Genomic DNA, 27,550 nt, shown 5'->3' on the forward strand with positions numbered 1-27,550 from the left:
TATGCAGTTTTATGAGATACTGTACTGTCACCAGCTGCAGCTGTATTGTAGTCTTGGGAAGTTTTTTGTTTATATATTATGTGCAGTAATTTGTTTACAAACAGTTTCAGGTGGTTGTGAAATTTGAGCTTATTAGTTATAATCAGTTTTGTGTTTGAATATGCCTAAATGACTAAGTTATACTAAAAGAAGAACCTTCAGAGGGAATAAATTTACTAAACCAACAACATTAGGCATTAGAAGTAATGAAACTGCTGAGTCTAGCATTAGCTCAACTCTAGGTTATGGAAATCCTAGGCCTAGTTTTGAAAGTGCATCAAAGAAAAAACTTTCCTATTTGAATAAGCCTAGTAAAGAAATTGAAGACATATATCAATCAAATGTTGTAAATATTATTGTTGATGTAAATACACTAAGTACTCTCAATACCTTATGTAAATGCAAACATTGTGACTCTTCGCAATTTAAAAGACTCAAGTAAAAGAAAAGGTATTGTTTCAAGTCTTATTATGCACAAACTGCTAATAAAGTATCAAAAGACACATCAGAAAAGAAAAACAAACTCTACGAACTAAAAACTAGGTTTGTTTATGGCCTACGTTGCATAGGAGTACGCCTAGCTGGTGCGAAAAATTTATGTGCTATATTAAATGTACTTCCTCTAAGCTAGTCTAGAGGCTACAAATGAGATGAGGGTGAAGAAAAGACAATGTAAAAGGAAGCTGGAAGATGCAGAGAACCAAGGGACCAGCCACTATGGTGCTGGAGCATTCTAAATTTATTTGTAGGTCTTTTTACATATGATCAACTACTATGTTTATTTCAATTGCCGTTTTCCCCCGAAAATTGTGTTTGTTAAACTTATGTACCTGTAGCTCAGCTTTTGTTTAAGTTAGAAAGATGAAATTTTGTATACTATCCCAAGGTACTGTTTTGCTTATCTGGTAGTAAAATCATGACTATATCTTACTTATTTACTGAAATAAATAATAAAAATCATAAATTAGTGTGGTAAAAAATTACTTGTTTATTTATAATGCAATAAAATTTTTTCTATTGCTCTAAAATAATTCAATCTACTACAGGCTCATCTAATAACATACTAGATCATACTGTAAAAATTGCATTGTAATATCTTGACTGGTTATAGAACTGCAGGTACATGAAGTTAGTAAAAGTTCTCATATATTAAGCATACGCGACGTTCTCCCCTTAATATGATATAGCTTTGTACAAATAAAATGTAAAATAAAATTTTTGTTTAATTCACTTTAACCCTCAAACTGGTTGTGTTAGCTTCCATACACTATTTAAAACAAACTTAATGCTTTTTGTAAATGTTGCATATACTAAAGTTATATACAACATGTTATGCATCAGTATTTATGAAAACTTTAAGAAATATTATATAACTAAAATTCCATTTTAAATTTATACAAATCTATATTTGTTTGACTAAAAAATACATTTTTAAATATATATATATATATATATATATATATATATATATATATATATATATATATATATATTACACAATAATTGCAAAATATCAAAATCAAATCAAAGATATGCCTTCTTAGTTATTTATCATTATATCACAACAAATGACGTATTAAATGTTTTTTTCTCTTTTACAGCTAGAAATTGTACCTTTTTTGCAATTATTTATTCTACACTAATTGGTATTATAATAATTAATGAGTAGAATCAATTTGTGAAACTTATTATGAAAGTTTTAAATTTGCTACGAGATTTTTATTAACCAAGTAGGAGATTAAAAAAATGTATAACAGTCAATTCTGTTACAATAACAAACATTAATGAAAATTATAACAGAAAAACACTGAAGAATTTAATTTTTCAGGGAAGAAACATATACTAAACAAGATCAAGATAGGTTAAATGTACCTATTTAACCTATCTTGTTTTAATTAATTTAACCTATGAGTTTTAATTAATTTAATTAATTAAAACTCATTGAATGAGATGTGAACATTTTTTCCCCACATTTTTCTATACATAATACTATAATAAGTAAACAAAAGCATAACAACAGTAAATATAAACAAAGCATTTTTTTCTCAGCACCTAGTCAATCTATCTTCACAGTTATATTTAATAACTATATGAAGAGGAAAAATGTCTTAAAAATCAGGTAAAATGTGACAAGTCATTATTGCTATTATTCTTCAGTCAAATGATATTTGTTTAAACAAAAAAAATGAGATTTTATAAATCTTTATAATACTTACGTTGTTAGTATAGCAGAACCCGAGCAGCATAAATGCAGCATTAACCAGTCTGAGGGTTAACCGAGTTATAATCATGTTTGACTTTTCATGATGTAAATTTAAAACTTTCAAGTATACATGGGGTTCCTCTTCACTGACATGTTAAATGTAACAAGCATCAATAGTATTTGAACAAATTATCATCTCCCTTTGTACATGAAACATCCATGAGACAAAACCAACATGATAAACCTCCCCAATAACCTCAGTGAACTGGAAGACTAGATACAGTGGAGGGGTGGTTTAAACAGAATGATTGGAGTGGAGAAACAACATCCTGTCCACAGTCTCGGGTGAGAGGTTAGCTCTCTTGATGTGGTACGCTATGTGAGCTTCAGCAGGGATACGGCTGGGAGGCAGAGTGGTGGCAGGCACACACGTATACTGGGCAGCGATACGGGCGAGGTTGGGACACTTGGTGGCGATACGACTCCACCAGTTCACTGGGCACTGGTCTAACGTGGCTGTAGGTTCCGACTGATATTGCACAATCTCTAAACTGGCTCGGTCCTGTGTCGACATTGTGTTGGTGGGCACACCAGGTGACATGTCCCCCAGCAACATCACCATCCCTGAGACAATCATGATTTTATTACTGAGCTCATTATTTTTCACACTAAACACAATTTTTATTATAGATTTTTAATTAAAATTTATATCTAAAAAATCAGAACAGTTCAAAAAACAATGTGAGTGATGGCTATCTTTACATTTCTGAAACCATATTTCAGATCAATATTGTATTAAAAGGTTTTTTTAATTTTTTTAATGAGGGCTATAAATAGTTTTAATTATTTCATCAGAAATAATTTTGGTTTTATGTTAAGTACTATGAATTTCAAAACTCGTGTTAAATTTACTTGCACAAAAATGGTAAAAAGAAAAAATCACACGTTGTTACAAAAATTTATGTTACTTAACTTGTGAATAAAGTAGGCCTATAATTTTAGTTTCATTAGAATAAAAATTAAATTAAACATAAAATAAATTGATATTTATGTGTCAATTATTTTAGCTATATGGTTTTCATCAACAAACTTGAAATTAATAATTTATACCGGCGGAGCAAGTACTTTTTGTGATTTAATGTTTATTGAAATTAAATTCGGCTATTGCCATTTGTACAAATTTAATTAATGTAAATAAAAGTTGTTTGACAGGTATTTGATCTTCCGATCATATGTTAGTTTGGTTATATGTGACAGATACGGCCAAATACAAAATAATTGAATCGTAAAAAGTAAGGACTCTATGGTGTAATGGTTGTACATTCACCCCGCAAGTGAGAGATCCGGGTTTGAGTCCCGACGGAGCAAGTACCTTTTGTGATTCTATGTTTATACATGTGTGTGTATACATACATATTACAAAATATAACATTTTCAAGGTATTAATTTGTTTTTTTTTCATATGTTTTTTAACTACTTTTAATAAGAAGTATAAATAAAAAAAATTAGCTTGATATTTTTTTTTAAGTAGCCTAGTTATGAGTTCTTTTACAAAACACTTAATTTTCTCCATAAAAGGGCTTAGGATTTTTTGCAAATCACTTGATATGAAAAGCTTTTGCACATAATATGATATTTTTAAAGCGTAAATGACTTTAACAGATGAAAAACTTTGACTTGCTGATTAAGTGTTAGAGAGGGCTTCTTAGCCCTAACTTCACCTGGTAAAATAAGACATTCTTTACTTTTTTTTTACTTTTTAAGCCAAGTCCATAAATATAATACATTATAGCAGCTATCCGTGATTTCACAAGCAATTCTATGTTGAAAAAACAGATTCTTTTTAAATGACATTGTAAACACTCTAGAGATAAGTGATAGTCACTGGAAGATATTTCAATCTTCTGATGCATTTTAGATTTAAGTTTAAAGAACAGATTTTCAGACCCTGAAGTTGGAAAGTTCGTGAAACAGTTTTTATAAATACCTATGAAATAACACCAATTTCTCTCCAACAATCCATGTTTTATTGAATAATTCTTCCACTAATAATTTAACTGTGGAAAGTGTGGATGAATTAAAAAAAGATGAAGTCCTTACCTTTTCAGTTAACACACTAACAATGTAACAAATTATGGAGCTGTATATAGTTTAAAAACAGAATTAAATATATTTTCTGTACTTATTATGTCAGTGTTCATGGTTAATGGCCACTTCAGAAGTTCAGTAAAATTCCATATTGTTTTTATTTTACGTTTTGCGTGTGTATGGTTCAAGTGAATTATATTACCGATGCCAATGTTGAATTTGCCTTGTTGCGATGATCAAGAAAATATATCAAAAAGTGTATATTTATGGCCATTGCTATTTACTCAAGTCTTACTATCTTTTATGCCATGGTTTATTTTGCTTTGATTCCCCAATCAAGAAAATATATATTTCTACAAACGGCTTATTTTATCTGGATAAATTCTGTGCCCAACAGTGATTCCAGAACAAATTGAAGGATAATTATATAAGAATTTTTGTTACTATCTAGCTTACTGTATGCTTTCAAGATTATAAATGCAAACAAATTTATAATAATAACTAAATTAATTTAACATATGGTTGTGCTCTTACAAAAAACAATACAGAACAGTTCATTACATTTAACAAGCTCTTTCAATCAATATTTATTTGCTGTAATGCATTTCTTATGGGATTTTTCACACAGACCAATTAAGTGTATGTACTCTGGAAGGATTTTTGAAATAAGAATAGGCCTATATGTTAACCAGGAATCCTAAGAATGTCCATGTAAAATTTCAGTATAATTGGTCCGGTAGTTTTTATGCAATTGAGAACACATACAAACAGACACCATCATACTTTATATAATAGTATATATCTTCCTAAACTTTACAGCTACAGTTGTTCTCAAACATGGTTTGCTAACCAACCTGTTCTATTTTATGAATGGGTCATTTCAAGTAGTTGAAAATCATCCTGTTGTACTTTTTATATTTATAAATATAATCTTTATGCAATTTACTAAGGGTGCTAATAAAAACAATAGTACTAATAAAAAAATCACTAAATACTAGTAGAAATAAAAAATAATAATTGTAAAATCACAGTAAATGTGTGAAGAAATAATTTAATACTCCTTTTTAAAGGAATAAAGATCAAGGAGCATATGCTACTTGTAATAAGTAATTGTTCACGCCTAAAATGATAACATATGATTTTGTACAAATTGTGGAAAACCATTCCATTTCAGCTTGAATGTATTTTTGTTGCATTCTGTGCACAAATTGTCAAGCTTAGTTTTTAATGTATTTTAAAGTTATAAAAAAAATCTTTCTTAAAAATGATATTTTATAGATGGTTTAAAGCTTATAAAATGGTCTTCAAAAAACATTTATTTATTTTTATATAAAAGTGCTATTTATTCTGATGAAATAATTTAAAGTTTCTTATACAATTTGTAATAAATATCAATGTTATATTAATTATATAATTTATAAACCAGAACAGAAAGGGTTAAAACATTATTTATGTACTTAAAAATGGTATTTAAAAAAAATAGAATTAACTAAAAAGATGTCATATATCATACAATTAAACAAAACAAAATACTTCATGTAAAACAATGACATTTCTTTATGCAGAATGATGACATCTATCATCTAATGGATAGTAGAAGAAATTCAAACAAAGCATGTAAATGACAACAAGTATTATATTATACTTTGCATCCCAACTTCAGCTGCTCAGGCATGAGACAGGCCGAATGTAGGTGGCTGCTTTTGATTAAAAAGAGAGAAGATAGAGAGAATAAAAAGTTTGCAATATTATTTTATTTGCTTAAGGCTTATGTACAGTAAAAAAATACAAATAAAACATTTTCTCTACAATTCTATATATAAAAATCTTTACAAGTACCTAGAAGTCTTGGTTTTTTCTTCTCCGGCGTTTCCTCCACAATGGCCTTGATGTCTCCAGGGCTTTCATCAATAAGCCTGATAAGAGCCTCCTTGATAGGACCGTCCAGTACAGTCTTGGCCTCCTCAGCTGTGGTGGGCAGACTCTTGAATCTCGGGTCTAACGTTGTGGCAATCTGCAGAAGTTTGCTGACTGTCGGATCACTGTACCTGAAACACCATAATCATGTACTCAGCATATTATGTTGTGGTGGATTTGTTAGTCTTATGAATGATTTGCTAAGGATACCAATGGTGTACCAGATGTCCCACCCCATCTTAACTTTCAAATGCTTGTGAATTTTCAAATTTCCTCTGAAGATAGTCATATAATAATAGCATTATGTGAGAAAGTTTTCAGTGGACTTCAAATTTACCACAATTACAGCCGTAAATAGTTAGTGGAAAGGCCATGCAAAAATTTTAAATGGGCTTTTATTGTTAACTCAAATTACTACAACTGGCAGTTATAATTTACAACTCATTTTTTGCCCGCTGTGAGTATGGACTTGTGCATATTACAATTTGGAATGTTATTGTAGTATAAATGGCTTTTTAACTCATAAAAGCTATTATTATGGTCATGATTCAATAATGAAAAACTAGAAAACAATAACATTCTGTTTCTAATGTCCAAGTAAAATTTCACAATGTGCTTTCGTGATAGTTCTTTAATTGGCCATCAGTGTAGTAGCAATATACTATTTGTAGTAGTTTAAATAAACAGTATTAGAAGCCAATGATAACACACAGCTCATCCTTCATCTACCAGGCGTTGTATAGTGAAACAGCTGTTTGACATGTGATAATATGAACAAGGCAGTTAAGGGTTTAAAGAAAGATAAAAGTCCAGCTTTAAGTAAATGCTATTGGTGTTGCTAATAGAGTTAACCTTGAGAGCTCAATTTTCACTATTCTTCCAGTTTGACCTAGACTTAAAAAATGAGGCATTACTTGAGGGGCATGATAAAGTATTACATGATGAACGCAGGAGCCAGCTGTAGTTTAATTTACAAACGATACAGATTGCACCATAGGGGCATTTGTTAAAAAATTCTATGCCATGGTGCCATCACACAATTTGTTTGTTATAATATAAAAAAATCATTGTTCAGTGATGATATTTAGCTACCACTAGAAAGCTACCATTACGAAGAATTATTCTTTCATCACTATTTTTTTATTTTAGGTCTATTTTCACTTGTGAATATCTGTACCCTAAATCCAAACAGAAATACAACCAAACTGAATGAAGTACTCGTTTCTCATAACATGCATAGGTTGAACCTGCCACCCACAAGAATAACTCATAACACACAGTCATCTATTGATTGTGTATGTACAAATATTAGCAACAAGAATTCAGTCAGATGCAGGATTATTACGAGTAATGCCCAACTGTCAAACCACACAGACCAACTCTGTACATTTCAAGAGAGAATTGGAAATGTGTACTAGAAGCACCATCTGTAGCCAAGCTTACGCCCTACTAAGTAGCACTCTTCAAATAGCCTTGAACTCTGCATGCCCAAAGAAAAACAGAAGACCTCGGAAAAAAAGAAGCCAAAGCACTTTGCTGATAAAGAAGCTTTCAGACTTAAAACAGTCTACCTAAGAGCACTAAACCAATATGAATTAACAAGCAATGAAAATGACAAAGCGGAAGTAGCTCGGAGAAAAAGAATTTATGACCAACGTTTAAAAATGCTTAGGTGGCAAGCATCTCATAACCACATAAACAGATCTGACAATAAGCCCAAAGCTCTATGGGAGGTGATAAACAATGCAAGAAATAAAACAACTAGACCTTGAGGATTCAAACTAAATATAAACAGGCATATAACAAATAACCCACAAGAAGTAGCAAACTACCTAAACTCATATTTTGTGAATATAGCTGAAGAGACATTGACTCAAATTCCTGACAATGAAAAAAAGAGCCTAACATAACAAATAAACCTTTACTTTCACACTTAATTGCTGTTCCTGATAAAGAATGAAATGAAGTGAGAAAACAATTATTGACAGTATAAAATCTAAAAATTCTGCTGGTACTGATGAAATATCCTCTAAAATCCTAAAATATTGTTCAGATGAACTATCATTCAGAAAAGGCATCTTCTCATCAGGTATGAAATTGTCCAAGGTTTATTCCTAATTCAAGAAAGGAGATTACACTACAGTAGAGAATTATAGACCCATCTCGCTTATTTCAACCAGATCAAAAGTGTGTGAAAAAATAGTCCTCAAGAGACTCTTAACTCATTGTATCGAAAATAACCTACTGTCAGACATCCAGCATGGTTTCACAAAAGGTAAACCAACTTCTACAGCAATGATTACACTGGTTAAGTACATTATTGACAGCTTAGAAGAAGGCAGTCTGACAACAGCTATTCTGCTGGACTTAAGCAAGGCTTTTGATTGCCTCAGCCATGAACGAATAATTAAGAAGCTGGAACACTTGGGCGTAACCAACATAGCAAAAAAATGGTTCAAAAGCTATCTAGAGGACAGAAAACAATTGGTAGAACACACAACCAAAGTAATCACAAGAGAAGTTAAGTCCTTTCCCCTACCAGTACAACGAGGTGTGCCGCAAGGGTCTGTGTTAGGACCAGCCTTATTTATTTTATTTATAAATGACATGCCACAGCACGTAAGAGGTCTTTGTACTCCTCTCATGTATGCGGACGATACCACCCTCCTGCTACGTGACACAACAATGGATAGGCTTGCAGTGAGCTCCTATATTGCCCTCAACACAGCATATGAATATTGCTCCGGAAATGATCTTGTGATCAATCTCTCAAAAACCAGCCAGTTGGCATTTGGGAGAAGAGCAGCTGATGTTCCAGTGATCCCCGACATTGAAATGGAAACACGAGCCTCATTCTTAGGTATAATACTAGACGAAAAAATGACCTGGACCCCACAACTTGACCATCTTACCCACAAACTTAACACAAGCCTATATATAATTAAGCAAATCAAATCTATCAGCCGCATAGAAACAGCATATTTCTCACTATTTGAAACTCACCTGATGTATGGAATAGCTGTATGGGGGGGGGGAACATCAGCAACCAATCTACATAGAATACTTATCTTACAAAAGAAGGCCATAAGGGTTCTGGCTGGATTTGGAAGGATGGAAAGCTGTAGAGAAATGTTTAAGAACCTGGGCATTCTCACAGTTGTTGCAATCTACATCCACGAGCTAGTACTGCATGCGGATGCAGCAGAACTACCCAGAAACAGAGATATACACCAACACCACACAATCCGGTCTCTTAATCCTTTTAAACCACCATCTTCAACTGTATGAAAGAAAGTCATCATACAATGATAGGAAACTTTACAACAATCTACCACCAGAGCTGCAATTGAAGAAAGGGAAACCCTTGAAATTGGCACTGCAGGAATGGCTAAGGACCCACCCATTCTACACACTAGAGGAATACATGCAGAGAACAATATAACCACTACCTTTCATATTTTCTTGCTTTATATGCATTTCAAATAACAACAAATTGTATATTTGACTCAATTTGTAATCTCTAAGATTATAAATAAAGATTATTCTGATTCTGTATATGTTATTAGCTGGTTAGTTGGGCTGATGTTTCTCTTGAGTTGTTCTCATTTGTTTTGAATGTGCAACCATCGTGAATTCGATTAAGATACACCTTTGACTATTTATTGCAAAATAGGTGAAATAGAACTTGTGCACGGTTATTTATAAAATTTAACAACCTGACACTTCTACGTTATTTAATCAACCAAAGATTACAAAATCTTAACAAGGAACTGAAGTATTTTATTGTTTTTACACACAACATACTTTTCTGACAGCAAGGTTTTCAATGCAACTTTGAAGACTTGAGCATTGACAGAATCTTCGTCCTTTGCCTGAAGATGGCAGCTAAGAAGCTGCCACAGTAGCGGCTTCAACAGTGACATTAGGGGTGCCTTCTCCTCACTCAATGTCATCATTGTCACCTGTAAACAAACAATGTCATGAGAACCTATCATATATACTGCATAATGTACTTCATGACAAATATAATAAGAACTGCTGTAAAATCTTTATTACAGTTTTGCATCTTTATTATTTTGTTTTGCATCTTTAATATATTGTTTTGCATCTTTATTATACTGTTTTGAATCTTTACTACATTGTTTTGCATCGTTACTATATTGTTTTGCATCTTTATTATACTGTTCTGCAACTTTATTACATTGGTTTGCATGTTTCCTGAATAAAGATTTTTAAACTTGACTTGAACTGTGTTTTTCATCAAATCATCAGCATGTATATTTAGGGTATTATGTAATATCTGAGTCTCAAATTTAACTTGCTGCTTTTAACACAAGCTTTATCATAATTCTAAGAATATCATATAGTTATCTCCAACTGCAACTTTGTTATCAAGTGAGTATAAAAAAGTGAAGTAAATACTTTATTAAGGTGTATAACCTTAAACGGCTCCAGTACAGATAGGACATCCTCCAAGAGAGTCCAATCCTGATCTGAGATGGACAAAACATCACGGTCAAAAGAGGAAGAGTCAATATTCTCCAGAATGGTGGGAATGATCTGTCGTCGTGCCACCATGCTCTCTATCATGGTATATGTGGAGATCCAAACCTTTGGGTAGTCTGCCACTAGAGGTGTTTCCTCCAACTGCAAATAATAAGTACTGTAAGTTAAGAATATTGGATTAAAATTATTCTATGAGGAATGTGCACCATAAGGTAATCTGCTGCAGTCAACATGTTAAACTATTGTACAATATCTGTCTTGCTATAATACATGTAATTAACACCCTTATTGTAGCTCTATACTGAGTGAAACCGGCTACTCTGTATCAGGTGCTATGTCGAAAGGCATCTGCCGCTGACGTATTAATAAGCTTAAGTCATTGTAAAAAAAGTTTTAAAAGTTAAAGGAATACTGAATACTACACAGTATATACGTTATAGTAAAACAAGATACATAAATCAAGAACTATTCAACCCTGACTAGTGTACAAGGTGTGGCTTTTAATTAAATAATAAGACTGACATTGTAAAAAAATGTATTTTTATTTTATACACGGTCACATATTGTCATCTACAGTATTCACTCCTCTATCCCTACACCACTCCATGTGAATTTTCTATTGTTGTAAACAGTGCTGGAAGTCATCTTCTGTCAGGTTCTTCAGGACACACGCCGCTTTCTCTTTTACTCTTCCATAAACTCAAATCTTGTCTCTTTTAATGCAGAATTCACCTTAGGGAACACGTAGAAGTCACATTGTGCAAGATCTGGTGAATAAGGTGATGTTCTAGCACTGGGGTGCTGTACATGGCTACAAATCTCTTGACAGATAACACAGAATGAGGTAGCGCATTGTCTTGGTGGAGAACCTATGATTTGTCCTTCCACATTTTGGTGCGTTTTTTCCTTACTCTTTGAGGTAAATTAGAAAGTACCTCAAGATAGTTATTGATTAATAATTGTTCAAACTTCAGGAACCCAGTAAAGACACTCAATCCCAATGGATATTATATATATATATATATATATATATATATATATATATATATATATATATATTTTTTTAAAAACTTTCATCAATGCTTTAAAATTTGACTTGCTCATTCAAGTTTTTAACTCTTGGTGAAGTTGGGCTCTTCTAGTGCATGGATTGGAACTTCGTTTCTGGATCATAAGTAAAATACCAAGTTTCTTCACATGTTATTATTGTTTCCAAAAAAATTGGTTCATTTTAAATTGTGTACAAAGTGTTACTACCAACATTTTTGTGAGCTTAAATCAACTTAATTCAAATATTAAAATTGAAGTTCAAAAAAACATTTTAGGATGCACTTTATTCATGTTAAAATTGTCATGTAAAATTTGCCACACACATTCTTTATAAATAGCTACAGATTAAGCACTTGCGAGAATACTTAATCGAATATCACACCAAATCAAATTACCAACTTTTTTGACATTGTCATCCGTTTTTGATGTTGAGGGGTGACCTGGCCGTTAATCATCTTCAATGTCTACTCTGCCACCTTTTTAAAGCTTAAACCATTCAAAAACACATACCCACAATTAACATTTTCCCTGCCACACACTACTTTCAGTAAATTTAAGTTTCTGAATTTTTAAGTGTAATTTCACAATAGTTCTTTGCTCTACTAACCATTTTATCCACCAAAACAAAAAACAATAATAACGCAAATGTAGAATCTGACTAAACAGTATTTTTTACAGAAGCGAGACTAGCTGCGTACTAAAGGGAAATGTTCACACTAGCAATGCCAGCCTCGTTATTTAATAGCCACACCTCATATAGCCTACCTGTACATGTACCACTACCAACATTATTATTTTGTGGAGAACCTGTGCCAAGCACAATTTATATTGCCATATTAATTACGTATATGCATGAATTATAAATTTTTTAGGAAAATAGGTCTAAAGTCAAGAAAACATGGGAATACAGTGAGTCCAGTTGGTCAGTTTCCTTGCTGTGCACATGGCTTTATTTTCTACTAAAATGATCATGAATCAGTGACCACTCTAGGATAAAAGAGTTGGTACCATCTGGTTTTAGGCATGCAATAAACCTTCACCTACATGTTTCATCCCTCCTCCTCCTTCCAGGAAAACTTAATTTATTTTTAATCAAAAAACAAATTATTTTTAGACTTGACAATACCTTTTTAAAATCGTGTTGTTTTCTAGCCGTCTATATTAGAATAAAAATAACTTTTATTATCAAATTACAGTTCATACAAATAAACAACAATGGCAACATCACATCAAGTGGGTCTAATCTATTTAAATAGGTGGCCTAAGTATTAGCAACACTGTTGTTTAAAATTATCAAATCTATTAAACTGATTTTAAAAGCCTTAAAACTCGAGTGAAAGAATTAAAACTAAACCTTAAAAGCACATAATTCAAAACCAAGATCAACAAGCTGTTCAATAGTTAAAAGTTCTAGAGAGCAGGTAAGTAAATCTTAATATTACATCTGTAAATGTAATACTGTATTTTTAAATTCCTGGCAAATAAGACAACATCTTTACTTGAGCAGGCTTTTCTAAACAAACAACTTATCCTCCCAACATGTTGGTTCCAGTTCATTGACGACATCTTCACGATATGGACGGGCCGGGCAATATTCCTTAAGCAAATTTCTAGAAAACCTCAACATATTCAGCTCTCTGCAGTTTACCCATACAGCTTCCACCACAGACAGTGTTTCTAGATGTCACCATTAAACTGGAAAATGGCCTACTATAGATTGGAGTTCATTTCAAACCAACAAACCACCTACAATTCCTTTACTTCAACAGTTGCCACCCTAACAAAACCAAAAGATCCGTTCAATTTAGCCAAGCAATAAGAGGACAGCATATATGTTCCAATGAGGATGAAGTAAATACTTTAAACACCATCTCTGAAGTTTTTGTTCAGTGGGGATACACATGGAACCTAGTCCAGAACCAAATCCGCCCTACCCACTATAACAATACACCACACCAAAAACCAAATCTGATAAGTTCTTGTCTCCCACAACAACATTCAATCACGGCTTACAACTGAATTCCATTTTTCAAGACGGCTTCAAAATTTTACAAGCCTCTTCTCAAACAAAGGATTTCTTAACGTCTGCTCCCACTGCCACTTTCAAACAACCCCCTAATCTGAAAAATGTACTTTTCAATCCTAAAATCCCTGATCCCAACACATCTAATAGTAAAAACAATCAAAACATAATCCAAGGTTCATTCCCATGCAAAAACCAAAAGTGCAAAACAATTCCCATGAACAAACTTACTGACACCTTCAGAAGCTCATCAACACAAGAGATATTTCAGATAAAAGGATACAACACCTGCTCTACGGAAAATCCTATTTATTAACTTCAATGCCAACACTGTCCTGCACAGTATATATGCCTCACAACCAATAGCCTAAGAACACGAATAACAGTCACAGACAAGATGTCAAAGTAGGCTTCAAAGACAAACCAGTCCCCAACAAGCTACAAGCCAGAACATTACAGACTTTAATAACTATTCAAATCCACAATAGTAACTATTTAAATCATTACCAAAAGACTGCAATCCCTTACAGTTAAGAAAAAGGGAACTGGCACAACAATGGGTAACATAATCAAGAAATCCTCCAAACCTAAACCTGAGATAAATTCCACCCTACACTCCCTACGGCAGGCTAACAATTTTCATAGATATTTAATAAAGTACTCAATACATTGGCAACAGTTATAAAGTGATAACAGTGACTATAAAAATGAATTGACAACACTGTTTCCCACATTGACTATGCAATCTAAAATGAACAAACAACTGGAATGTTCGCTACTGATTGAGAAAGATTACAGTGCAATAGAAAATTTTTAATTATGTGTAAAATATGTGTTCTCAATCAGTGGACACTAGAAGATACCTTTTGGTAATCCTGCTGATTTTCCTGTCAACTAGTAACTATCCCTGGTTTTCAACCCTATTGATTATTAAAGAATGAACCCTGTTGATTTTGGGATCTGATGATAGAAGGGCAGTCCCTCTGTGTGCGAGTTAATAATTTTTATACGTTTATTCCGTAACCATCATTAGCAATCCAAAAATATCACATCAAGTAAATATGTAAAAATGAGTTTACTAATTAAGAACAATATGGCAACGAATATAAAAAATCAGGTGATTGCTTTTACAATTATACTGTTCGGAAATAGCCGACAATCCACAGTAAATCAGTGGAAAATTATAACTGAGAAGAAAATTAGCCACTGCACTCTGACATAACGGAAACTATGTTAGTTTTTCTACGAATCTATGTTAGATCGCATATGCATTCAGGTGAACAATTATAATCCACAAAACAATATAGTGTTGTTTAGTGACATAACAAATCCCACAGAGCGATCAGCGTTACTGTGGTGGCACAAGGCACACTATCACTTAAATGTTGGAACAACAATGCATATCTAATAACTGTTAATACCTTTTTATAACATGCCCTTACAAAACCAGGATATTAGCCTACCAATAGAGGTAATCTAATTGCCGGTTCTTGGATAACATCAATCGGCCATTTTGCTATAGTGCCTTAGTTGTGCAGAAACTTCATATGATGACCACATGTATTACAGACTATAGCTGCTTATTTTTTATCAATAAATTTAGTTCATATGTAAAACTTACAATGTTGGAAATTATGTTCTCCTGGAATAAATTATTAAATAAAAATAAATTTCAGGATAACAATACAATAGAGTTTATATCTAATAAACATTGAACTAATCATTAATACATAAAAGTACTGTATAAACATACATTATGCTAATTATAGTCAATTAAAACTATTAACAGTTGTGGTAATATGTAACTTACAGACATTAGGTGATCCTGAATTCGAAGTGCTGCCAGAGCATTTGAGTGTTTATAAATCATGTAAATGAGAGATCGGCATTTGCTTAGAATATCTTTCACATCATCTTGTTCAAAACAAACTTTTGTGCAGACATCCTGTTGAAAAAAAATTAATGGTGTAGTCTAATAATAAGAATTTACAAGTAGTTTAAAATCTAAAATGAGTCCTGAAAGTTAATATTACTTAATGATAATTCTATTCAGGGTGGTTGATTTTGAATTTTATAAAAATCTCTTTATTTTGTAATCAAGACAACAATTAGTCATTCACCTCTGGTGTTTACCAATAAAGTGTAGTCACACCACACACTCACAGCTCTGCTGAAGTCAAATTTGACAGCTGATTGTTAGTATATTCCAGATTTTATTTAGTTATGAGTATTCAAACCCGAATTGCAGATTTTCATCTTTAAATATGATAGTTTTACTGTAACAAGTTTGTGAGAAATAAGAAATATTTTTAAAAGTTACTAAAGTTTCTAAAATACCTCTCAATTATAGATTTTTTTAAAGCATTTTCTAAGTTTCACTAAAAACTTCAAAACCGTTTTGGCTAAGTTCGTTATTCATTCACACTTTCTAAACAATTTTTCTGCTGTTTTTCTATTAATCATTACAGAAGGAGCCATGAAAAAGTGCAATTGGTGGTGACTAATAAAATGGAGAGGCCCCGCACGACGTTGCCACACAACATGTCAACTGCCGCCCGGCACAGAGCGCTGTGATTTCAGCGGACAAGTTTGGCACCATCGGTGAGTACTCGTTGGCTCAAGGTCACGCATCACACAGGCTCCTCGCTCAACTGCACTTTCTGGTGATTCCTTCTGTAAGTATTTTACTTCATGAATCAATTACAGCAAATCAATACAAAGAGAGATACAGACCTGTAACACATGTACCAAGCAAGGTAGAACAGTAAATCCCTTGTTCAAAATACAGCTGATAAGATCCGATCTGCAGGATCCACAAACTACTGCCTTAACCTTCTCAAATTTGAGACCCCAGTCTGCAAATAGGTTATCCAGAAAATTGTCCCAAAAAGTGGAATCTACCATTGGTGGACAGTGGACTGTAGTAAGAACTCTGTTATTTATATTGTCATCGCCTTCCTGTAACAAAACACAATGTTTCTCAGTGAAAATCGAATCCATACAACTATACACCATATCACACACTTATTGACATCACTACCTAAACACGAGGGAGTACCATATCTGCTTAGATTAAAACAGGCTGAAACAGCGCTGGCCTCCCCTTCTTTCAAGGTGACATGACTGGGATAAAGTATCCGCTAACCCTTCTCATAGTGGATGTCAAAAGTAGGTGACCCCTACCCACAAACCCTACCTATCTGAATATCCTGTCACTCCGGAAGCAAACACAAAGTTTCTTTTAGGACTAAGTGGAATGAAAGGTTTTGCCAGTTTATTGTCCAAAGTGGAAAATGAACAACAAATTTGTAAAACACCACATCATTATCTTTGTTGTTTGAAAGTGCACCATCCCCAATTACCATCATATTTGATGGAGTTCATGGATATAGCTTCATAAAAGCAACCACTTCATCACACTCCACCTAGAACCATTAGTTAATACTTTCTAAAATTTATGTTTACTATAATTATATTGAAGCAGAACTTACAACCTGATAGCAGATAGAGAATGTGACATAGCTCTCTTTGCTGGAAGATTCCCATTCCTCCACAGCCAGAGAGACCTCACGCTTGAGGCTGCGCACCACATCTTGGATACCCTCTCTGTGGTGTTCATACACCCGGGGTATGACTTCCTCCACCAGCTTGGTCTTGCTGGGGATCTCACAAGGAGACTTGAGTGTAGCTATCAGTCGCTGGAACCCTCTCCCCTCCACCACATCCGGCTGCTGCATGTCCATTACTATGAACTCCGTGATGGCATCACACACATTCTTACTCTCCACTGGGATCATGAAAGGGTGTAGACTCTGCAATGAACACATTTACTATGAATACTATTAAACTCATAACTTACTGTTTACATAAAAGATACATAAAAAAAGATTTTGTCTGTAGAGATCTTGAATGAGCATAATTTGATTCAGATAAAACTGCTTACCTCGATAGTGCAATTCTGCTCCCCCATACCGGGAACCACCAGAGTAACTTGTGACTTCCCAGAAGACTGATTGGTTGATTCTCCTTCACTTTTGGTAACGAAACCCGAAACACCTTGGTGTTCATTGTTGCCCATGACAATGCTCCCATTCAGAGCAGTTGAGTACATATTACCCATGTCTTTCAGCCTTTTAGAGACTTTCTTTATCTTTTGTGAACTCGAGTCTTGTGATTTACGAGGTGGTGTTTCAAGTTCGATTTGCATCAACTCCTCAGGATGTTTGTTTTGCAAGTGTATTCTCAAGTTACTTGTGTTCCTATTGTACTGTATGGTGGTTTTACACAACAGACATACAATTCTATCTTTTGTCAATATTTCATCGTCTGCATCAGCAGGAAACCCAAAACATTTCCAGTACACACTACGCATTGTCATTGGTACGACAAGTTTATCATAGTTTAATACTGCACCACTGTATGAACCATGTCTCTTCTTGGATTTTGAGGAAATTCTTGTCATACCATCACCTATAACAAAAAACCATCTGAATGTTGGGAAGATAATACAAAACTGTTACAAGGAAAAATAACTTTGCAGCCAGACACTGGTAAGTACCAGTACTTATGGAAGCGATCCTTATAATTTCTGCATAATTTACAGTAGATTTATTTGCTTGAAGAGAACAAATTATTTGGTTTTATAACAAGATTGAAGGAGTATTTTGTAAATAATAGTTTTAATTCATTTATCTTTGTTTGAGACATTATAAATAAAAAATTTCTAATTCGTGCAAATATGTGATTAAGCAGGTGGCACCAAAGTAGTCTGATGGTGGCTGTTGCATTTTAACCCTCCCTCTATAAATTGCGCCTAACACAATTACTGCTTTTAAATGTATGAAAAATACTGTTCCGTCTCAACAAATGTGCAAATATCAACCATCATTAGATCTTACCATAAACAAATGTATGTATGTTTGTTTGATTTCATTCATTTGTTTTTCAAACAATACGGAAATCAAGCAGACAGTAGTGACTATAGCCACGTCAAAGCAAGAACAGCTGTTGGTCAGCAGCAATAAGGCAACACTACCTTATGTTATACGACTATTTCTGTGTAGGCTGCTCTAGTAGATTTTTCAATTTAAGAGGCGTGTTCTACAATGCTTGGCATAAACTATTCCTTCACATCTTTTATGAAGAAGATTTAATGCTTTCTCTCAAGTGAAGCCAGAATGTTTATCGTAAATCTTCAAAGGAGACATTTTTTATATTGAGACTATTGAACAGCAAAAGGGATGAGATTTCAAGTAGGCTTAACAAACATGCTAAGTCCAAAAAACTACTTAGGAAACAATCCTTTTATTTTCTGCCATGCCAAACCAAATGATAATGCATGACAGAGAGGCAATTTTATTGATCATAATAATGTACACATTGTTGATCATCATAATAATGTACTCATTATTGATCATAATAATGAGCCCATCTCAATTACTGGTTTACTCAAAATGTGACTACTTTTATGGGATGTAAACTGCTTAATACTTTGCTCCACATGTATGCATTCACTTGCTCCATTACCTCATTAAAAACCATATTGTGGGTACAGCATTGACTCACCAATGGAAAACCAATTCTGTAAAGCCCATTTTAGAACGCTTGATAAAACATCTATTTACATAAAGCTTTAAATAAATTTCTGTACAGTGAAACTTTGTATAAAAAGATAAGAACGTACCTGAATCATTTGGATTAACTACAACAACTTCTGTATGGAACTCCATTTCATTATCATCTCCACCTCCATCACCACTGTTAATATCTTCTGCCAGATTACCAGGGTGCAGACTCTTCAAATGTGATAACAGATTGGTAGTACTGCTGTGAGCTTTTATATGTTTGCTACAATGTCTGCATACGGAAGTGTCTATATTTATTTTATCAAAGTGTTTCCAAACTAATGATCTCTTTTTTGGAGCCATTGATAGAATCTGTGAACACCAATTAAATAATTAAGAATTAATCAAGGCAAGGCATTTATATTCTCTTTAATACAGAGAATAGATAAAGACTGGATAAACAGGTTGCTTAGATAACTCAATAGAGTCTAAGTAAAACTCAAGAAATAACTCTCATGAGTGTTTCTTCATTGACTCATATTGACTTCTTGTGCTCTTGACTTGTGCTTGAGACCTGCAACCTGTGCAGTGGCAACGCCTGGACTTGACTCTTAGCAGCTTTCGGGTAAGTTTATCCCTTTTTCTTTCTCTTCTTTTCTTTATTTTTTTTACCTACTAATTACCTGGCCACCTGACAAAGAGGATAGATTTTAATCATCGAAACGCTGTGTTATATATTTTGTAACATATAATGATGTCAAATGTCCAAAATCCTATTAATTGATGTAGTGGCACAGATGGAAGTCCTCATTAACTAGCAGAAAATCCTTTGTGAAATAAAAAAGATCAAGATCTATACTGTAAGACAGCAGCCATTAAATAAATCTAGTTATTAAGTTACAAAATGAATCATTTAGGTGACTTTATAGATGGTTAGTTTTATAGCCTGCTGACTTTATCCAATGCCATTATTCCCGTTAGAATATTTTCCTACTTCTTGTTGATAAGGTAATAAGGTAATAGTGACTAATTAAAAACCTTGTTTATACAGTGAATGTGATATTCTAAGAACATACTGATAAAGTATGAAAAACCATTGTTTCATTACAACACAATGTAGTTCAGACCCCAGATATTGTTTAGAGTGTATTCTACAAATCCTGGAGCAGAAACCATTTTCTCTGTTAAGAAAATCCTCTATTAGTCATAAATCATATTTTAAAGAATTTATTAGAGAATTATGGTCTGCACAATGTATCTATTTAGTTTTCAAGGAAACAGTAAGAGAGGTTCACGAAAGGAGGCAACTTTTCAGAAACTAAAGCAATACAAGTATTGTATATCAAAAAAACATTTTTACGACAGAAAAAATTCTCAGTTTTGCCTTTAAAGAACTGAATTCCAAAGTAAGGTAAGGACAATTGCTGAAGGACATCTAATGAATATTTAGTAATGGCCAATTTGTAAGGTATTTAAATCTCTGATGACCAAATGCAGAAACCTTAAACCCACATCTTAGATAAATGTAAATAAATAGGCTAACTGAAATACAAGGATTTTGAAGAAATTCATACCATACACTTGAGTTTCTATTATATTATTTATACAACAAACTGAGTAGGCTATGCTGAAGTCATGCATATCAGAGAGTACTTTGCCAGAATGGGCAAAAAAAGATACATATTTCTAATATCAAATCTGTCAATGGCGCAGTGTAGCAGTTACTGGTACAACGTTACATAAGTTGTAGTACAACCGTTATCATAAGATATCCGGATCAAGCAATGTTGAGTGTGGCTGCTGCTTGGATGATTGACCACTAAGCGATCCTGTCCTCTCCGGCCATTTACTTTAAATATGTTGAGTTTGTTTTTTTCTTACCAAAAACTAATTCAATCAAAAGGTCATTTTTATTGATAGAGTAAAATTCTTCAATGTTAATTAAGTTAATTTGTATAAGCACAATCCTAAACATGAATTCTTCACGAATTTTTGTGTAGCCTACAGAAATGCAAGTGAAGATCAAGAAAACTAAGATCAAATAAACTGATCAAAAGAGTAATATTGGACTGAAATGATCCATCCCCAGGGGTTTGAGGGGCTGGGTGGGGTAGAGGAGCGAAACGGCAAGTGCAGCCACTGGACTACTAGCACTGCAGATATTAGACTAATGTCCAATATTAGACGCGTGTCCAGGCTTTCATTGTACTTCTTTAACATAACACTTCAGGGTACTGTTTCTCTATATTTTTACAAACCTTGTATATTATTTCATCTGTATTTTTACAGTTTTTTAAACCAAAGCTCATTTTAAGCGCTGATATTTATGTCTCATCAAATGCACAACTGAATGAACTACGATGTATTAGTCACGATCCCTAAGCATGGTGGAGCAACCAAGAGAGGAAGGTGCACTAAGTGTAAGGTGAACTGGAACTAAACTCAACATTCACATGGATTTAACCCTTCCCACTATAACAAAATTATGTGTAGAAAACCCGATTACCTATAACATAATTCGGTTTGACATTTTGGTTTTGTTAGTTTGAATAATCATGGATATGTATGATTCTATTGTGGTGGTAGCCGCTTATTATACTGCAGCGCTTAGATGAGTAAATAGTCTGTCACAGAGCAAAAATAGTCTATAATGTGTTGACAGTAGGGTATTTTTTTTTTTTAACAAACATTAAACTCCTGTAAAGACCAGATCAGGTGCACAAAATCTTCAAAATTGTTTCAAGGACAGAACCAATTATGCAAACTTCACCATAAATGTGATAATTCACACCTATCCGAAAAACCGGGACATCTTGCATACTGTATTTTAATAAGCATATCTAACTGATTTTGTTCTGACATTAGAAAACGTTCAAATGTAATTAATTTCTTTTGTTATATCTTGTTATTTTTTCAATTTGAATAGACTATTTTATTTAAAATTATGTGAGCTATTTCAACATCAGGATGACAACTTAGACCCTTTTTTTAAATTGTAGCCAACACATGAGAAAATGTAATACAAAGTATAGGCCTACTAATTATTAGCTTATCAAGTTAATTATCTATGGGTTATCTATCTATTGCCTAGCCATAAAAGAACTATAGGCTACCTTATAAAATTAATTACTATTGTTACTATACCTGCTATTTAAATTACTCTACTTCTTAAAATTTGTTGTTTTATTGACGATTTGTCTTAGTTTGTCGTCCACACCAACTTTGTGAGATAGTTTGTTCTACATAATATTTGGTGGCTATATAACACTATCAGTTGAATAAGCCGCTAAAACACAGAAGTAAAACGATTTCCTAAACTAAACTAATCGAACTATCACTTCAATCGTAGTCTATATCGCAACACAGGTTTGCCAGATCAATCCAAATTGTTCTCCACTCGCAAGATGGCGATCGAACTTCGGTTCGGATGTACCGATCGAGTGAAAACGATGGCAGTCGCTGGTGGCGTCGTCAACGGCAATCCTTGTCACAACGGGCCGGAGTGGGAGAAGTGAGAACACTCACTATTCGTTAGGCTTGTAATATCGACTCTTTGTACGACTTTTTTCCGACGTCACCAGATGACGTCATATATCGATTCTGAGGCGGGAATCCGATAGGCAAATACAGCTGGCAGTGACGGTATAATGGTCAACAGAATTTTCGGCAAGCCATGTTAGCCATCGATAGATTGTCTTGCATAGACATTTCATTTGAAACAAAAATGCTTGTTTGTGCCGAATGAAAAAAATACCTAACGAATTCTGTCAAGCAGCTGACTATTCCAGATAGTAATAGTTGTACGAGAAAGTAAGTAACAATTACAAGCAGTTTAAGTAGTTCCGCGCAGATGTATGGACCAAAATAAAAAAGAATATATATATATATATATATATATATATATATATATATATGTGTGTGTGTGTGTGTGTGTGTGTGTGTGTGTGTGTGTGTGTGTGTGTGTGTGTGTGTGCACCCAAAATTCACACACCTTCAAGGCCACCTCCAGGAAGACCCATTGCTTCACGCTACGGATCTCCAACCGAACGGCTTTCGAGTTACGTGAATGGACTTTTACAACCCTTTGTTAAGAATTTGAACTCTTATGTCAAAAACGCAGATCATTTTATTTAAAGATTCAGTGAAATTAAACAACCACTCCCAAATGATGTTATGTTAGTGACTATTGATGTGCAATCACTATATACCAACATTCCACACAGTGAAGGTAAACAGTATGTAACTTCATTTTTAAACAATACGGCAAGCAAATCTAAACCTAGCACACATTTTTAGTTACTTTAATTAACATGGTACTAAAAATGAATAATTTTAAATTTAGTGTTCACAATTACCTTCAAGTTAATGGTATAGCAATGGGAACTAGAATGTCACCTTCCTATGCAAACCTATTTATGTGTAAGCTCGAAAAGTATTTTCTGAAATCTCAGCCACACAAACCTCTTGTTTGAATGAGATTTATAGATGATATTTTCATGATCGGGGAACATGGTAAAACTGTATTGGAAACTTTTCTAAAACAACTCAATTCATTTAAATTTTTTAAATTTACTTGGAATTTTTCTAAAACCGTAACCTTTTTGAACTTTTTATACAACACGGCTATCTAAAAACAAAAATTCGTGTAAAGGAAACTAATACCAAGCATTACCTACACTTTAACAGTTGCCATCCTCTTCACATTAAAAAGTCCATACCAAGAAGCCTACCAATCCGACTAAAACATTTATGTTCAAACAACTCGGATAACCACCATTATATTGAAACATTATCTAAAGCATATACTTTTAAGAACTACCCTACCTATTACAAATCAAATTCACAAGTCTAAAAGAAATAACAACAACAGCAGCAACAAGAAAAATTAGACAGATGATCCAAAATGTATTACGCAATATATATTACAACATTTAGAATCATCTCCCTTGACAAACAGTTTGATTTCAAAACCCCGAGAATTATTTTTAGTAAAGCCCCTAACCTTCTGAATAACTAACATAACCTACTTGAAGAACCTTCTGGTAAGACCTAAATTATACTGTAAATCAAAGAATGTAATTTATCAGTTGTCATTCAAATTCTGCCCCAAAGACTATATTGGTTTAACGAAAAATCCCTTACATATTTAGATGAATAACCATTGGTCTTCATCCAAAAGAAAAGACGACAAATTGGTTTCACAACATGCATAACTCATAACGAAATATTTAATAATTGTTACACATTAAAAGGAATTTGTAAAGTACCAGAAGATTCTTTCAAAATTCTATTTGAAAATTTAGAACAAGCATATCAATTAGTCACAAAGTCAAAATTGCCTTTTGGTTAAAATAAGAAATTATATGTTAAAAATAGTCTAACAAATGTTAAACAAACTGTACTGTCAATTTTTTTGTGATGAATGTACAACTTAAAAACAACAAAATTGTAGATATTTCATTTTACTTCTATTTTAAGGTGTTATAATGCCTTTGTTATATTTGTTAATCTTCATTTTAATATAGTCACTTTTCAAAATTTCTTATAATACACCGAAGAGTTAAAAAATTACACTATAAATTAATTTAAATTAAAACAATTTAGCTGATGCTAAATTCATTATATATTTAATTTTATTCTTTGCTTGTATGCATATGTTTATCCTTTCTGAGAACGGGATTCGTCTAAATATTAAAGGATTATATGAAGTTTGATACACACACACACACACACACACACACACACACACACACACACACACACACACACACACACACACACACACACACACACACACACACACACACACACACACACACACACACACACACACACACACACACATATGCATATATATATTTATTAATTAATTAATTTATTTATATAGGTATATATATTCAAAACAAAAAATGTTCATGTACACATAAATACCTCAAACCACAAGTTTTTGTTTTATGGCTTTCCAAGAACAAATCCATAAATTTATTTCTCTTTGTTCTGATTCTAACGCGACTTTGAATGACGCCCTAGAGTAAAAAAACCTAGTTCAGACCCGGTTATCTCACACATGGTGAATGGGTGATAATTTTTCCTTCTTTTCCGACTATGAGCTTGTAGTATTTTGTTCTAAATGTCGAAGTTTCCACTGAGATCCATAGAATACTACTTATTATTACCACAATTGTCTACATTAATTGCACTTTTCATAATTGTGATGAACTATTTATTTACATTACCATCATCATTCACGTTGTTATTTAATATATTGTAAAATGCATATTTATAATACATAAATTATTTGCAGAATTTTTCTTGCCTTACTGATACTATTTACAGAAACAATATAAAAAATTACAATTGAGTTAGGTGTTAAAAATTGTAAACAATTGCGTAATTAATTCAAGGACCTAAAATGTATATACTGTACATACATAATGTACATATATGTACACGTGTACATATAGCGTAATTATACGATAGTACGCATAGCGTAATTAATTCAAGAACCTAAAATGCAGTTCCGGGAAAACAGATCGGTAGAGACTTTACACATCTTTAGAATTATCAGGTAGATTTACCCAAAGTGGTCTGGGTGATCTTTTAATCTTGAGAGATAATTGAGACCGAATTTCATAATTTCTTCTTTGACCATTGGGGTGTTCAAATATTGAAGTGAAGTTTTATTGGATACATACCTTGCTTTTACACTTTTTCTTAAACGTTTTGAGTGATAGCGTTTGAGGAATTGCTTGCTGTGCACACCATATGTCCATGTAGATTTAATATAGTTTTTAGGATAGTTTTATATAGTAGTAAACGGTTCTTCAAACTGAATGTTAATTTAAATCTGAGTGGCCAATTAATTTGATTTTTTTAAGTTTAACTGCTGTCTCTTCGTCGGAATGTGGGATTTCCATGTAAGCCTTCTGTCTAAGCACATGCCTAGATGATTTATTTAGTTACTTTGAATAAATGGACGTCATTCGATGTAAACTAGAGGACAAGAATGTTGATTTAATGTAAACATTATGTGAACTGTATTATTTTTTATAATTTTGATTCTGTATATATTAAACCAATTAGTAATTGCATCTAAGCTCTGTTGTAAGCAATTAGATGCTCAAAGACAATCTTTATGGACTGACAAAACTGCAGTGTCATCTGCGAAAGTTGCAGTTTGAGTACGTTCATTTTCTGAGAGGTTAGCGTTACAAGAATAAAATGTATTAAGTATACCACCTTGAAAAACTCTGGAATGTATTGAATGTAGCTCAGTAAGAACATCTTAATATTTTATTTGAAACTAATAAGTTTGAAGGATGTTATTTTAGAATTGAAAAAATAGAATGGGACAAAAACTTTTTAATTTTGTATAATAGTAATTTTGTATAGTAATTTGAAGTTTAGCCTTGTCATATGATTGACTGACATCTAAAAAGGTAGCTGAATAATAATTTTTATTTTTTAAGCACTCCTGTATCATTTCAATAACTCTATCCGCTTGTTCTATTGTGCCATGCTTTCACCTAAAACCAAACTGACAAACAGGTACTACAGAATCTTCATTGATTAATGATTGTACTCCTCAGAAGAAGCTTTTCAAACAGTTTTGAAATAATTCGTAAGATGCTTATTGGTCTGTATAAGGTCAGCTGGGTGAGAGACTTCCCAGGTTTTAAGATGACAATTAGTTGGGCTCTTCAAAATTGAACTGTTATTTGTTTCAGTCTCAGTATGGCGTTAATTAATAATGTTAAGAATATAACCGCTTTTCATGGAAGTTCTTTCAGTATTTTTCCGGTAATAGAGTCATAGACAGGAGACGTATGGGAATTGTGTTTGTGATTATAACTGAGCAAAAATTCGGTTTGGATTTTCGTAAACGGAAATTGAGTTGAAGTGGAAAATATAATATTCACGTATTTCCTCTTCAATTACAAAGGCGTGATTTGGTTTGAAAACATTGGTGAAAAATTCTGCAAATGTCTTTGATTTTTTGGTATTACTTTTTGCCCAGTTTCCACTATTTTTTAAAATAGGGGAAATGGATATCCTAGGCATCATACTTCATTTAGTTACTTTCCATAACGAATAGTCTGTAGCTTAGGTGCTGTGAGAAACTAATTATACTCTTCAAACTATTGGTTTAAAAAAAATTAA

General features: G+C 33.0%; 1 protein-coding gene across 2 annotated transcripts; it reads right to left on the reverse strand.

The window, feature by feature from the left end:
* Positions 1–1,589: 1,589 nt before the first annotated feature.
* Positions 1,590–22,860, reverse strand: LOC124359752 (E3 SUMO-protein ligase ZBED1-like). Of its 2 annotated transcripts, none has more exons than XM_046812757.1 (10): positions 22,535–22,860; positions 19,510–19,762; positions 17,770–18,296; positions 17,321–17,638; positions 16,560–16,784; positions 15,637–15,771; positions 10,688–10,894; positions 10,052–10,209; positions 6,170–6,378; positions 1,590–2,866 (listed from the first exon to the last, which is right to left on the reverse strand). In XM_046812757.1, exons 2-10 carry the CDS (start codon positions 19,751–19,753, stop codon positions 2,538–2,540), a joined length of 2,352 nt encoding a protein of 783 aa, XP_046668713.1. In that variant the 5' UTR covers positions 19,754–19,762; positions 22,535–22,860; the 3' UTR covers positions 1,590–2,537. The 2 variants fall into 2 exon arrangements, with proteins under 2 accessions (XP_046668713.1, XP_046668712.1); XM_046812756.1 differs by having other exon boundaries at positions 1,591–2,866; positions 17,318–17,638; positions 22,535–22,859.
* Positions 22,861–27,550: the final 4,690 nt, after the last annotated feature.

This window comes from Homalodisca vitripennis, chromosome 4 (assembly GCF_021130785.1).
Source record: "Homalodisca vitripennis isolate AUS2020 chromosome 4, UT_GWSS_2.1, whole genome shotgun sequence".
NCBI lineage: Eukaryota > Metazoa > Arthropoda > Insecta > Hemiptera > Cicadellidae > Homalodisca > Homalodisca vitripennis.